This window comes from Haliaeetus leucocephalus, unplaced genomic scaffold (assembly GCF_000737465.1).
Source record: "Haliaeetus leucocephalus isolate CR32 unplaced genomic scaffold, Haliaeetus_leucocephalus-4.0 Scaffold93, whole genome shotgun sequence".
NCBI lineage: Eukaryota > Metazoa > Chordata > Aves > Accipitriformes > Accipitridae > Haliaeetus > Haliaeetus leucocephalus.
The window spans coordinates 1252631-1268113 of record NW_010972529.1 but is presented as its reverse complement, the minus strand read 5'-3'; the positions used below and the strand labels follow the sequence as shown (position 1 = coordinate 1268113).

At 38.4% G+C, this 15483-nt stretch overlaps 1 protein-coding gene across 1 annotated transcript in view; it reads right to left on the bottom strand.

Moving 5' to 3' along the window:
- The window catches only part of GRIK1 (glutamate receptor, ionotropic, kainate 1), a 245730-nt gene that overhangs the window by 39605 nt on the left and 190642 nt on the right, over nucleotides 1–15483 (bottom strand). Inside the window, exon 7 of the mRNA XM_010585332.1 lies at nucleotides 13950–14093. Coding sequence (XP_010583634.1) covers nucleotides 13950–14093 — 144 coding nt within the window. The remainder of the gene's footprint in view (nucleotides 1–13949; nucleotides 14094–15483) is intronic.

Sequence of the window (15483 nt, the reverse complement as noted above, 5' to 3'; positions counted from 1 at the left end):
GTAAACAGTGAAATGCTTGTGGTTTTGTATGCTGATATATTAAGATAGCAGGAGGAGACACATACGAATGCATTTCATTACATAATATCTCTTTTCCAGTCTGTCTTTTTATTACTCTGACATGACCTCCATCTCTTATTCATAAAGATGGAACATTTTAAAAAATATGATCTTTACAGATCAATTACTCCTCAGAGGGCAATTTGCTTCTGTGAAATTCTCACATTTATTGATTATATATCAGATGCTCAGCTTCTCTGCTAATGTGATATGATCTTGAATAAAGGAACTAATATGTTATTTTGGGAAATGGTATCAGGAGCCTACATCTCCATTCTTGTAAAAAAGATTTACATGGTGGAATGCTAGCTCAATAGGCATTGGTCCTTCTACTCCTACACTAAAAAAAAAGGAAGGAAAAGACATTACAAGATGCATAAATTTCAAGGTAGCAGAGAAGTGCATATAGCTTTTGTCTAACTTAAGTCCCACTAGACCATCTAATAATGACCCCAAAGTGACTTAAATTATAAACAGGAGTCAGGGAGTATTTCTCAGAAGAGTTAAACTTAAATGTTGAAGGGGTTTTTCAGACCCTAATTGTAAGGCACACACTTCAAATACCATTTGAATTCTAAGCTTAATTTCTGATTTTTATTTGATTTGTTTTATTTGTTCTAAATAAAAATAAAACATTTGGGTTTGAGTCCAGTGAGCATAATTTTACTTCTGACTTCAATACAGTTGTGGCTCCTGTGTGTGCAGCATGTCTAGACAGACAGGTGATGTTTCTTTCCTGATCAGAAACAAAAATTTTCCTTAAGAAACAAAGCGAGGGATGAGCTAGGAACCTACGGTCCACCCCAGGCCTTCTGAAATCTGTGGTAAAACTTCCAAGCTTTTAATATAATTTGAGTCCTAAAGCACAATGGCCTGCTGCATGCAAAGACAGTGAAAAGTACCATTGCTCCGAAATCATAGCTGTGTACCACCACTTCTAGATGCCTGTCAGGTAAATCAAGGATGCGAGTGCCTACTGGGCGCTGTGTTCAGGCAAACAGAATAGGCAGCAGTTGCACAGTTCTTAAATGCAATTAACAAACAGAAATGAAGCAGAACTTTGTGAATAGTCAGAAACCACGTGACTCTAACACAGCAATGAGATTTCATGCTTTTATATGCAACATTTATAGCAATTTTAATGTTTCTAGTGACACTTGTGTTAAATGTTACAGGATATAATAAAAGTTGAATCAGAACCTAATCACGTAATTCATCAAAAGAAATTGCTTTTTTGCACTCTGTCCTTGCTTTAATATTAGAGAAACTAAGGGCACAATTTGAAGCTTTTAGGGAAAGAATGTATTTTCGATTTTGTTTGTATAATTTTGAGTAGAGCTTGAAGCTTAATTAAAAAATGTGATTTTCAGTGGCTTCTGTTTGTAAGGTCCTTTGCTTATCTTAGATCTCATTTATGCAAGGTTGCAGGCTGCCTCTGACAACAGAACTGTGAGGAAATGCTGTTCTTTTGTGAGTTTGGTTTGCAGCAGTAGGGCAACACAGTGTTCATCTGAGGCTCAAAATAAGGTCTCACATTCTTCAATACTGTGTTTTATCAGATAATTATTGCTCCTACTTCTAAGTTGTAAACATTTGATAACTTTCTCCTGTTTATTAAACAAAATGGGGAATTAACCCAATATGTTGGTTTCAACTGGTAGTTGAGAAGCAAACCATACAGGACCAGCAGCTACTCAGACCCTTTCTTACTAAGTGTTGAAAAGGTAGTAGATAGAATAGATTACAGATAAGTCTTCAGTCATCTCTGAAGGCTGTCAGGTACCTGACATGACAAAAATATCCAAAGCAACCTAATTAAAATTGTGAAGCTCTCTATTTTTACTACTTTAAAAAATTAAGATTGTGGGTTGTCGTGGTTTAACCCCAGCCAGCAACTAAGCACCACGCAGCCGCTCACTCACTCCCCCCCCCTCCAGTGGGATGGGGGAGAAAATCAGGAAAAGAAGTAAAACTCCTGGGTTGAGATAAGAACGGTTTAATAGAACAGAAAAGAAGAAACTAATCATGATAATGATAACACTAATAAAATGACAACAGTAGTAATAAAAGGATTGGAATGTACAAATGATGTGCAGGGCAATTGCTCACCACCCACCGACCGACACCCAGCCAGTCCCCGAGTGGCGATTCCCTGCCCCCACTTCCCAGTTCCTAAACTAGATGGGACGTCCCATGGTATGGAATACACTGTTGGCCAGTTTGGGTCAGGTGCCCTGGCTGGGCATGAGAAGCTGAAAAATCCTTGACTCTAGTCTAAACACTACTGAGCAACAACTGAAAACATCAGTGTTATCAACATTCTTCACATACTGAACTCAAAACACAGCACTGTACCAGCTACTGGGAAGACAGTTAACTCTATCCCAGCTGAAACCAGGACATGGGTAAACTACAAACTGAAATCTGGCATTAAATATTCAAATTACAATATTGGTTTACATATAAATATATTGATGGAAAATTATAACAACTAGAAAATGAAGCTGACAGCTTCTAAGAGCTAACACTCCCAAAGCTTGCTATCAGCGCACATGACCATCATAGGGTCTTTATACCAATTTCCACTTCATCATCTTGAATCAATTACTATAGCAGCCTTACTTTCAGCCAAGACCAATCAGTAGTTTAATCACAGAATCAATTAGTTCAGCTGCTACCAGACTTATTAAGGTAAAACAACAGGTACATTTCATATTCTGTTTCTTTTGTCTCTACCAGACCTCACTTGTATTTCCAGATTTGTATTAGCAAGATATAACTAGATCAAGAAATCATAATGCATAGTATATATACTGCATTGACTGAGTAAATATTCAGCTTTATGATATAGACTCAATGGGATATAGCCAATTTTGTAGATACTGTATTGTGCTATGGCACACAAAAGTGTCAATCTTTCTCAGACAAATTGATTATGGTTTTATTATGTATTTGTTTTTTCTTACTCAATATAAGTTCATCCAAATATTTTAGTTAACTGTTTATCTGCCTATGGTGTATTTTCTCTTTTGAGTCCAGTGTCACAGTGACAGATACTGGATAGCCATGTTTCAGATTAGAAAACTTTAAATTTTTCAAGGTCCTTTTTAAAGTGTTCAAAGTGCCCTGGCAATTCAAAAATACAAAGGCATAATCTGATTTTAACTTTTTAAACTATTATGTTTAATAATGTTTCATAATGTGCAGACATTTCTGCTCTTCTATTGATATTCCACTTATTCCAATAACCTGTGAAATAAAAGTTTTTCTGAACCTGTTCTTTAGACCTTCACTTGTAATTAATCAAGCAATCTCTTTAGAGTTTCAAACTCAAGTTTTAACCTTTTATTGTTCCCACTGTTCAAAAAGACCCACCCATTTTGAATGTGTCAGAGCTAATGTTAGAAGAAAACATGAGACACAAATATGCACCCCCAAATGCAAAAAAAAAATGACTATATCACTTACAAAATATGCGTACATATTGAATCTGCTTTAAAAAGTAGAAGGAGAAACTGTCATAACTCTTAACAAATTTTTAAAATATATAGACAAAAGGAGTTGATAAAACTTCTGAGTGAAAAGCCAAGAAGAAAAGCTATTTTAGCACAGTATTGTGGCAGAAAATGAACTGTTCTGTTGTTCAGCTCCAAAACCCTGCACAATACCAAGTTCAAGCCTGACTTTGTGCAAGATATTCAGACACTTTGCATCTGCCACTGAAGCCTGAATTATTGTTTAATATTAAAGTATCGTAAACTGATGATAAACAACATCTTGTGTGAAGACTATTCTTGGATGTAAGTGCAATGCTAAATGACAGTCGTCTTCATTCAAAAGCCTTACAAATGCATGTTGGGACACAAAAAAAACCCTACTGCAATTGACTTGAGAAATTCCCAAAGTAGATGATGGGCCATATTTAGTTATTTATTTTGTAAAACAGTCTCTGCTTTTTTTATTTCTCTCTCTTTGCTTTTTTGTTGGGTTTTTTTTTTTCTTTCTCTTGGTCTTTATGTGTAACTTGAACATTTTGAAACCTTATCCTGAAGGCATGCAATCAGCAGAGTTTTTCTTCAGATTTAATGGGAGCTTGGAACAGAAATTGGTTAGCTGGACTCTTCAGTATGGGAGAAGTACATTCAGAAGCTAGAGTGAAGTCTAATCGAAGATAAAAACATTTTCCTGTCTACTTAGTCTTGGCAATGGGATTATCTTGATCTTTGGTAGGTTGCTTTCCCAGGCATGTTAAAGGTAACCTATAAAGGCAAGTAATTGGGCTGATTTTTTTATTTCTTTTTTTTATGATGGATATATAGGCCAAGTATATTTGTATTTTTAATTCTTGGTGTTATAATCTGTTTATTTATTATCAGAATTTACTAGGCAAAACTGAACATCAGTTATTGATTTAATGTGTAATTCTAATTAACCACAGTTGTGAAGTAAAAGGTATTAACTTACACCACCATCATGCCATTGTTTTTCTTTCTTTTTTTAATGATGAATGAAACAATAGAAAAAAATTATTGGCAATCATCTGACCTGGAATTCAGGAAGCATTAGTATTCAACATAATGAGCAAATTATGTTTGCTCATTTACCATTGCACAGTGGCAGAGACATGCTAACATCATAGTCTTTTTGGACCTATAGATCTTCTAAAATGAATGCATTATGTGTTTGGACTGAGATTAGGAAATTCATTCCGCTTCTATGCTGGTCTACCAAAATGAGCAACTTGAAAGGAAACCAGTCTTGATCTGAAGAGAGGCTTTACATTATAATTTCCTTTAGCCACCATCTCACTAGAACATTTTACTTCAGCTAAACATTAGCAACCTAGAGTGAATGACAGCAAAGCAACCTCCACAAGTGCTAGTGTCTCCATGCCACTTCAGGTGCGGCATCCTTCAGCTTTTACGAAAAGGTGGCAGATGAGTACATATGGGGATCTCAAATGGCATATCAGGTGTACAAGAGTGACAGACCTGTTCTGTTTAGCCAACATTACCTGCTTATAAAGAAGGTGAACAACTACTTTAGTTTTGAACTGATAATCCAAAATTTCTGATGAGGGCTGTGGTGCTCACTGACATCCAAATGCAGAGGTGGGTGATGTATCTCCTCCATGGGGTCTTAGACTTATTACAGAGCAGAACTCTTATGGTTACAGCATTACGGACAATGATTAAAGCACATATACAGAAGACATCAATTATGTTGCTTGATGGCAAGGGACAAGGCAGCGAGTGAGCTCTTTTTCTCATGTTTTGTTTTGGTTTGTTTTTTTCCCCACTCCAGACTTTTGCTTCTTGACTACAAAATCAGATATCTGAAAGATTTATAAAACATAGGCATACCTAAACCTACTGTGGCCACATGCCTAGAATACCATAGATCACTTTTCTACAACAAAATCTTCCAACACCGTAAATAACATTACCACTGTACACTAACCAAAATGGTAATGACTAAGGAAAAGGTTACTTTAATTTTCCTTTGGTTTTCTTTCCTTTTGGAAGAGAAAGCTCCTGCTTTATCAGAGTTGCAGAGATAGTTGATAGATTTAAGTGATAGAGATACTGCTTCTAGTTACAGTGGAAATCATAATGTGCTCTGAGCTACACATCAACTTATCAGCTCTTACAATTAATCCTCTTATTAAGAGAGATCCTCAAGGATTATGGGATATAGTGAGGTAGGGTATGACTTTTCCATTATCCTGGTCCAAATCTAGCATAACAGATGTAATAAAAAGAATTTCAGCATTCACCATTACAGGGTTTTATCTACCCCACTGAAAATCATGATGCTTCATAGTCTCTGTACTCAGAAGAGATCCAGGACTGTTCCAGTCCTAGGCTTTTACTAAGCAGCACTGGCATGGAAAAGAGAAGGTGCAAGGGAGGCTTGTTCTTAGGAAGGTGTTTAGGCAGCTGTTATAAGACTGAGAACACCCCTGCCTTGAAACAAGAGAGAGAAATGGTGGGTAAATAGAGAAGGAGGATTTCTGAGGAAAGTCACAGGCTGTTCGGTGAGCCACTCAAGAACACTCATTTCCAGAGCAGTGGCTGAGCTTAATGACATTCTGGGGTAGTGATATGAAAGGGGTTTGGTGTGACAAATTTGACAAATGAACCCTGACTACTTGAGGATGACGGCTTAGGTGAATTCATTTCAGAGCATATGTTTGAAAAGCCTTTGAGTTCCTGTAAAGCTTACACCTACCAGATTGCTTTATATCAATACCAGAGATGAGGGAGTGGGCGTGAAGAATCAGAAGGGAAGGTCAAACTTTGCCAGTTATTCTTCCTAGTAAGAGCAGAATCTATCTTACCATGTACGAACATGACTGTCATTGAAGTGTCTGGGTGGGATTACTGTTGGCTACGAACTTGGAAACCATAAATTTACACTACTGCGTTAATGGGGATTGGGATCCCATTGTAAAAGATACCGCTTGCATAGGTGAGACAGTATGTAGAGAAATCCTGTTCCACACAGCTAACAGACTAAATACACTAAGTACACAAAAGCTGTCATCCGTCTTTTACAGAGGGAAATCACAGCATTTCCACCTACAGGACATTTTCACCTAGATTTCAGGTCCTACTGCTTTTGTTTTAGAGTGATGTGGTACCTACAAGCATGGATGGTGAACAGCCTGATCATGTCAGCATGTTGGAAACGCCTACCAAGCAATGACCAGTTTTGCCTTATCAGGTAACCATGGCACAGGTTTTGGAGCTGTCCTGAAGTGATTTGCTCATGGCTGCATAGAGTCCATGGCAGAGCCAGGAGCCAAAGCCAAAGCTCTGGCAATCCCACCCATCATCCTGAATGGGAAATGTTCTCCCCAAATGAGCTGTTGTCCTATTACAGTGACATCGACCCCTTGAACAACACGGATTACAAGAGGCCTGTCAGGGCTTCATGTGGTGCTTCACTGTGTCATTTTCACCTGAGATAATGGGACCCAAGGGACTCATGGCAAATCTGTGAATGAGTGAGTAGGAGGCTGTGCGGTTGAGGAACAGATTGTTTCAATGGGAGTACACTGCTCCAAAACCTAAATCATCTGCATTTAACAGTTATCTTGTAAGCTATTTGCAGCAAAGACTGTGCACAGTGAGTGGCTCAATGGTGATGTGACTAGGGCTCCTGGGAGCTTTTCCAGTACAAATAAGTATCATCCAATGTAGGCCATGCACTAACACTTAAATCAAAATATCAGTGTCCAGTAAATGATGAGCACTTTTAGTAGCCCAGGACATGTAAAATATGTTCTGAAAAAAGGTTTTGTGTAGCAAATATCAAAATATCCTCCATATATTCAGATAAAATCACTTCATAGTAGTTCTTGCTCATTTTTTAATAAACAAATCTACTTTCCAGGTAATACTTAAGAAAGTGAAAATGGAATGGAAGAAAATATATATAATATTTTTGTCAGATTTCTTGTTTTGATTTTAGATATCATAGTATTAGAACCCTGCAGATAATTTTTTATCAATTCAGTATGTATTTATTCTTAGTATGCAAGTTCTAGGACCATTATTTTGCAATCTGTGCATAGATCATTCCATAAATTAAGTGATTTTCCACTTGAAATTTGATTTCAGGATAGGAATCCCTATTGGCATTAACCTTAGCCATACATTATCTTCTTCGAAAGCTGACCTTTGTTTCTTAATAAATCATAATGGGATGCAAGTCTAGCAGTTGTTTTGTTTGGTCTTTTAATTAACAGTTTTCAGTTCAAAGTAACGACAGTTATAGACTTATACCAGAAATGTATCCATTACTTCATGCATAAGAAGTAAGTTTTTAAAAAGTAAAACAAAGCAAAATGTTTGTTTTAATTAGGGTGGATCAAATCCTAATATCAAATTATCTGGTGAGAGAAGTCCTACTAAAGTAAATAACTGCTTTTTCTTTGAATTAACTAAATTTTGCAGTATCGGAGCCCAGAGAATAACTGCAGACAGTATCCATAGATGCTGTAATTGACTCAACACTAAAACACAATGACAAAGATGCAGCAGAAGAGATGCTATTTTATGTTTTGGAGCTGAAATATTGTCATCTTTTCCCAGTCATGTGCATAGAGATTTCTGTGCAGCAGATACATTGGGTGACTGACACACAGATCCTTCCTCAGACAGCAGGGGAGATGGTGAGTTCTTGGGTCTTCTAACATCCAGAATCTTGTACTGCTCACTTCTTTTTTTGTTTCATTCTGTAAATTTTTAGTCCCATGAAAATACTCTTACATGTTGACTTTGGTAGTAATAATAGACCATGACACAAAAGAAATGTTCTGTTCTCTTGCAAGATGTTTTGTGCTCCTTTGTTTGGAGATGCTGCCATTTTTAACCTAAAAGAATTGATGAATATCTCCCCAGATGGATTGCTTTCCCTTCTGTCTTATTTTAAATTTGCACTTTTTCTGTAATGAAAAATCTTCAGTTCTTTCTTCTTCCAATGATGTTCTATGTTTGTTTTAGATTTTGTTAGTTATTATCAAGAATCCCCTGAAAATTACATCCTGTGATTTCATACCACTTAATCAAGACTTTGTGCATTCCTGTCCCTTTCTCAAAATGTTAGTCAGCTCATCAAATTTGGACAAAATCAATCTGGATGTGGTCGTGCCATCGTCAACTCAATAATTCTGTCTTCTGTTCCTTGCACTGGAGCTTCGCAGGAAATCTAGCAGTCCTGAGGAAGGTTGCTTGCTTCCTCTGTGCCAAGAGAAAAACGAACTGGTGGGATCTTACCTGCACTGGTAGATTCATCAGAATGAGAGAGTAGGAACTTGTCATCCATCTGAAGTGTTGGGTTTATGTCAGACAGTTCAGAGATTTAAAGGATATATACTTTTAAACATTTACTTGCTGAAAAAAACCCAATATCTGAGAGCTGCAAAACAGCACCAAAAAATGTGAGAAAACAGAGAAACCTACTACTTTCTTATTGTAGATCAGCCAGGTCTGGAATAAGCTTGTATGTAGCAGATACCTCAGGACAGACAGGAGTTTCTAAATCATTTGTACACTCAGCACAGGTGAGGCAGACATGCAGCTGGTTTTGGGGGCACATATGGGTTAGCAAGTGACTAACACACTGAATCACCTTCACTCAGAAGAATTATTATAAATAAGTTGAGCCAGAGGCTTGAAAGATATGCAGTCATAGCAGTCCCTGTCTGACCAAGTCCACCCGTCTTGTTGCTTTCTGTGGTCATTAGTTTACAGGAAGAAGTGGTTCAACTCAGAGGATTGTCAAGACTTTTTCCTGTGGTGCAGGTCTTGCCAGCTCTTTTTGTGGTGAGTGGAAATTATAATGCCTCCCTGTTTCCCTGCCTTCCAATTATGCTGATGGAGAGGCCTCTTTCTATACAGAGCAAGACTATTATTTGCTTAAATGCCTTGAGTTTGGAAGAAAAGATTTCAGGAGTTACATTCTTCTGTATATTGGATAAGGATGGTTTTTTTTTTTTTCTTTTCTTTTTGTAAAGAAGAAACATGAAATAAAAACATTTATAGCCAATGTAATCAAAACAGAGTACCACACTATGAATTATCATCACAGTTTCAAAAAGCAGGCAAAATAACAACCTAAGATAATAAAGATGGCCTTGCTGCATAATTTCATTTCTTGATGCTGAGTCAGTTGTCCTCTTGTACAGGGGAGGACTGGATGTGTCCTTTTTTTTTAATTAATTTTACTCTTGAAGCAGAGTGTCATCCACAGACCAGAGTCACACAGTGCTAGGTGTTTTAAAAACTGTAGAATGTGTTCAACATTTACAGTACTCTTCCTGTATACAAATAAGCTAAATTCAGGTCTCATTTTAATCTTTAACAATGAAAAATGATGTGAGAATTCAAGCAGGCTTCTTAAGGGACTTGAGTTACTAACCCTTGTCTTTGTTACAGGCTGGAGACATTCTACGAGGCATACCACTTATTACTTGTAGAAACGAGAATCAGCTAGTGGAGGGATGGAAAACCCTTTATAAATTCTAAGGAAAGAGTTTCTTGAGCTTGAAGGCATTTGAACGAAGTTGGCTTTCCAGTCTAACTGGGACATCTTCACTCAGAAGAATTGTTACAAATAAGTTGAGACAGAGGCTTGAAAGTTTTACGGACATGGTAGTGCCTGAATGACCAAGTCCACTTATCTTGTTGCTTTCTGTGGTCATTACCTTAGCCTACACAAAGAATTGGTTTAGCTCAGGGGATTCTTGAGAACTTTTAATGCCACACCACAAAAGGAAGGCTGAAATAAATTGAAATATAGATGTAAATGCTTCAGATTTCTTTTAGTCTTTGAGATTTGTGTGTGTGATTTTGTTTGAGGGGATTTAATAAATCTTGAGATAAAGTCTGCATCTCTATCTTCTGAAATACTTCACTATGTAGTTGTTCTTTAATTGTTACTAGATTTGAGTGAGGGAAGCTCACACTGGTTTAGATGATAATTGAATAACAGACAATCATTATTTTGGGGCTTATCTCATGCTTTAAAGGGCATATGACCAGGGAATTTGATCATTCAATTATAAACACCTGCTTCATGTTTACACACATTTTCCTTTTAGGAAAGGTGGAATCATTCTTTCTCTCTCTATTCCTTCTCTGAAGAGAGACGATGACCTCCTTTTCCTTTCTGGGCACAGGTAAGATGTACTCTCTGCAAATGCTCCCATACAGGCCAAAAGATTAAAATATCATTTAGATATGAATGACATTAGGTCACTGAGAGACAAAAGCTTCTGACAGGGATTTACTTTTCATTAAAAAGATCTTAATGAGCTACTGTAGAAGACTCTTGATCCCAGACGGTGTATTTTATGTAATATCCTCCTTCGCAGGAACTAGCTGATGATAACTCTGACCTCAAAGCCATTCTCAGGGCTGGGGGGCTTTGGTCAGGTTTGCTTTTCTCTGCAAATTTCCAAATGTTTCCTACAATCAGCATTAGCTTTTGAGATCTTTAGAGCATAGCAGATTACTCTTTTTGTGGCTGTGATTGATTATTCCATAGCCTCAGACTTTTTTGTTAGTGCTTTTCTCCTATAGTCTTGCTGGTAGCACTTCAAGTCATGTTCATTAAGAAAAATAGGCAGTGGATCTTCTGCTGCTGTTACCTGATACACTTACCTGACGTCCTAAGGTCGAAAGAGGAGTATTGTCACATTAAACTAGCCATCCTTTGTTTTCGTGTACTCTGAAAATTCAGAAACTGACTCCAATGCACACGCATTCAGATCAGCATGAATCAAAAGGCAGTATTTTGCCCTAGGATGTCCACTTTCCTGTTGCTTTCAGGAAGAAGCTAACTTGTGTATACCTGAGGACCAGATATGGCCTGAACCTTGACTTCCCAACAGGACAGTGACAGGCTGAAAAAAATTATTTTGCCATCTGCTGAGTGAAGAGAGAAGCAGCCTATGGGCTGCTATACAAGTCAGAGGCTTTCCACCTTAACCTCTGCTCACCTCCACACAGGTTCTGAGGTCCTTTCTATTACCATCAGCCTGGTGTTTTACAGCATTGGCCCACAAAGCAAATGAGATGACTGCAGTTCTTATCACCAATTTTATCTAAAGCACAATGCAAAAACCCACCATGGAGCCACTGAAGTACTTTCTAAGCTCTAGCACCTGCACCACTCATTGACTCATCACAGGCAACCTCTTTGTCTGAAAGTTGTTTATTTAGACTGCAGTACAGAATATTTGTCTTCAGACCAGTCTGTAAAATGCCTTCACAGACTGTGAGTACGATATCACAAAATAGTAAATTGTATTTATGTGGGCCCAAACTATCATTCTGCCTGCTTGACTTTTTTTCTCCATACCTATTCACTTGATTACTGATTTATAAAGTTCATCTATCCTTGTTGAGCAAACCAGATCCTAACATGAACTAGGGAGGTCCAAATGTATTTGCTATTTAGTTTCCAACACCTGTTATAGCCTTTTCAGGAAATTTAATGCTGTCTTATTAAACCTTATCCTCTACTTTTAAAAACCATCTTTTTTTTAGTTACAACAGAAACAGGAAGATAAGACTCTCAGAGTATTTAAATTGGTGTTTTACTGACCATGAAAGACACTATCTGCAAAACAATCAGATTAGCTCACATATCTGACTCCACGCAAGAGAAGCTAGCTGTACATGATAAATGTGAACTGTATAACAGTTTAAGCTTTGAAGTGCATGTGCTGAGGTACATCTGGCAGTCTTGGTCAAAGTACTTCTTCTGGCTTAGGATTCAGGATCCTTATGCTGTATACTTAGCATCACCCAAAGTAAGTAGGTCACCACTGTATAATTATGCAGGTGCATTCACTGATACAAAGTCTTTTGCTAACTTTCAATTTCATTATAATTATTTTAAAATGCACCAGAAATCACATGAGTAGCAATGCTACCTCATTTAGTTTGAGGTTGAGAAGCAGAAGAGCAAAGGTTCCCACTTAGATCAAATTAGAAGGGAGGGAGGGAGAAGTTCATCTTTATTACAGACACTTCTGAGACAATTTTCTCCTGTCTTTTGCTCTTCCTGCTACAGTCTTCCCACCTCCTCCCCAGTGGGGGAGCTGGATGCAGCATGGTTGATGTCAGGGTGAGAGAAATAACCTTTAGCAGTACTGCTTCTGTGACTCCTCTGGATGTTCCCATGATTGTGTTGCAGTGAGGAAAGTATCTCAAAGCTTCCTTAATTATTAAGTTAGGTCCCTGAGTACTGGGGTAACTCTTGGCTTTTTTTTTATACTTTCAAAGAGAGAAGCTTACAAGGAAACCTTAAATTCATAAAACAACCTGTGTGGAGGGTACTGTTTCAGTAACTTTCAATGCTTTCTGTGTAGGTGAATCACCATGTCGTATATTGCCTATGACAATTCTAAAAAATTTGCTTAGAAAGGTTTGGAGAAGGTGATGACAGCTCTTCTACATGTTCTGTAACCACCACATGTCTTGTCTTTCAGTTTGCTCCTACTATATTTCTGGATTCAGGTGTATGCCCCAATGTGCTGCCACCACTTACTGAGGTACAACCTCAGCCTACAGGTCCTGTTCCACCTACACAAGTGTTAATGAATGTGGTTTTGATAGAAATCACACTGTCATGGACAAAAACTGGGGTAAAAGATGAAATATACATAGGAAACTCCACATAATTTCCAATTTTCATTTCACACGTTTCCCTAAAGAAAAACTTTCCATTTGAAATCCATAATAAAAACTGAACTTTTGGAAGAGTGAAGGCATTTCAGCTAACGTGTATTTTTTTAGAACATCTGTGGATCAAACCAGCTCAGTGATGCATTCTTATGAGATAGATAGTGCATGACTTCATGAAGCAATTTATTTCTTTAGAAATACTGGCTGAAATATTTTCTGGATATTGATTACTGATCAAACAATCTGCAAAACAATTGGAATTAAGTGGTGAAACAAGGACAGAGCTACAGACTTGCTTTTCTTTCAATTCTAGAATGGCTGCTGTTAGTTGCCACATATTTTTAGAAATTATATACAACTGTTATATACAATAATATCATAACCATAACGTTAACCAAACAAAAAATATGGGCAGTCTTATGGTGTGTTAGTCTGAGATATTATCACACCTACAGTTTAGCAGTTTCTTTTTTTCAGAGACCAGGTAAAGTCTCTACCAGAACGCAGGCCACAGCCTTGTATCTGAATCAACATTTGCCTGCTAAGAAGGTGAGGAGGAATTGGGCGTCCAAGTGCCAGAAACCAGAGCATAGCATATGACAAAGATCAGGGAACAACAACACAAGCCAGTGCAGTAAAGAAGAAAGAAAGGATTATGCTGACCATAAGCAGATGGTCTATACTCGCCTCTTTTATCAGATTCATAAATCTGGGCCCAAAACGCCACGGCTTATGTCTGTGGCACTGCAGGGAGCTGACAGTCATTTGGGATGCACGCTGGGAGGCCACTGCTACCATGTAAACGGCATCGTACATCAGAGCTGCTTCGGTCTGCATGAAAAAAACAGAAAGGCTTTCTTTAATATATATCTTTGTGCCCAGTCCCTGCTTTTCTCTACTGAGTACTGTTCCCTCAGAGTACTGTTATGGAAAAGGTCCCTACTGGGCTCTCCACGGACATCTGAGATGCAAAAAAAATCAATTAATTTCAGAGTATTTTCAGGTGAGTGTTGGGAAGAAAACTACATTGGGTAGGTACAGGAAGAGAGGGGTCGGTGTGTCCAGTGCAGGAAGGAGCACACGGGTAGCTCTGTGGCATGGAGGGGAGTTTTAAGAAGCCTCAGGTGTTACAGCAGCTCAGGTCTCATCCTCCAGGCATGTCTCAGGGCTAAGCACTTTGCAGTACTCAGTCTCCTATAGTTTCCTCATGGGATTTGCCAAAGACTCTCAGCACCTCAAGGTGTGTCAGTCAAAAGCACCATGCAGGTGCTCCAGCCAGCCTCTGCCCAGCCTGCAGGCTGGTGTGGCACGGTGGCATGGCATGGGGCCACGTGGGAGGGCTGCCCGTGTGGGACTTGTACTAGCTCCCTATTGCCGCTCTTCTTGTGGCTCTTGTGGGATTGCTTTCTTCCCCAAGGGGTGGGCAGGCCCTGCTTGCCAGGGAAATTAATCCCACGGAGCACCTGGTAGGTATCCCACTGGACAGTTATCTACTGTCTCTAAGTGTCTACTGCCCTCAAGGGTTTTGGCTTTTGGCACAAATGTGTGAAATGGCCCCAGTGAGGTTTAGCCAGGGATGTTCCCCTCTCGTACCTCCCACACCGTCTTAGAGAGAGAGGTGAACTGACCTTTTGAGGTGCCTTTTTTGATGGTTAAGTTGGACTTGTACATTTAACTTCTAGTTGTCTGAGGCAGGACAGATGAATACAGCCCTTAAACACCTAAATATTACTAAAATTACTGGATGCTGGTTGTGCATCTGTGTTTCTTTTGAGAATGGCTTTATTGGTTTAAAAACATGCCCAGTAAGCCTCAAACTGAGATCACACACCCTGTCACCCTTTATCATAAGGAAGTTTTAGAAAAATCTCGCCTTCACGTTCACTGTGCTTCAGTGCTCTCACTGTACGAGGTGGGAACAGCCATGTTTCACTTACTGCACAGGGATGCTATAAAAATGAAGTGCTTACCTTTCTTGTAAAGCTACTGAATAATTAAGTAGGGGCCTTAAAAAAAAGTACTAACTCTGCAGATGAGAAACTGGACTCATCTATATGAACTGCAAAGCTAATCCATTTTTTATTCCTTTGCCATGCAATTCCTTTGGGAAATTAATAGATTTGATTCTTTCTCTGTTTCATTTACCTAAGTAAATTACAACAGCATCAGTCTTACAGCATTGGAGGTTTTTGCTGGCAATCAAATGTGATCTGAATTTATC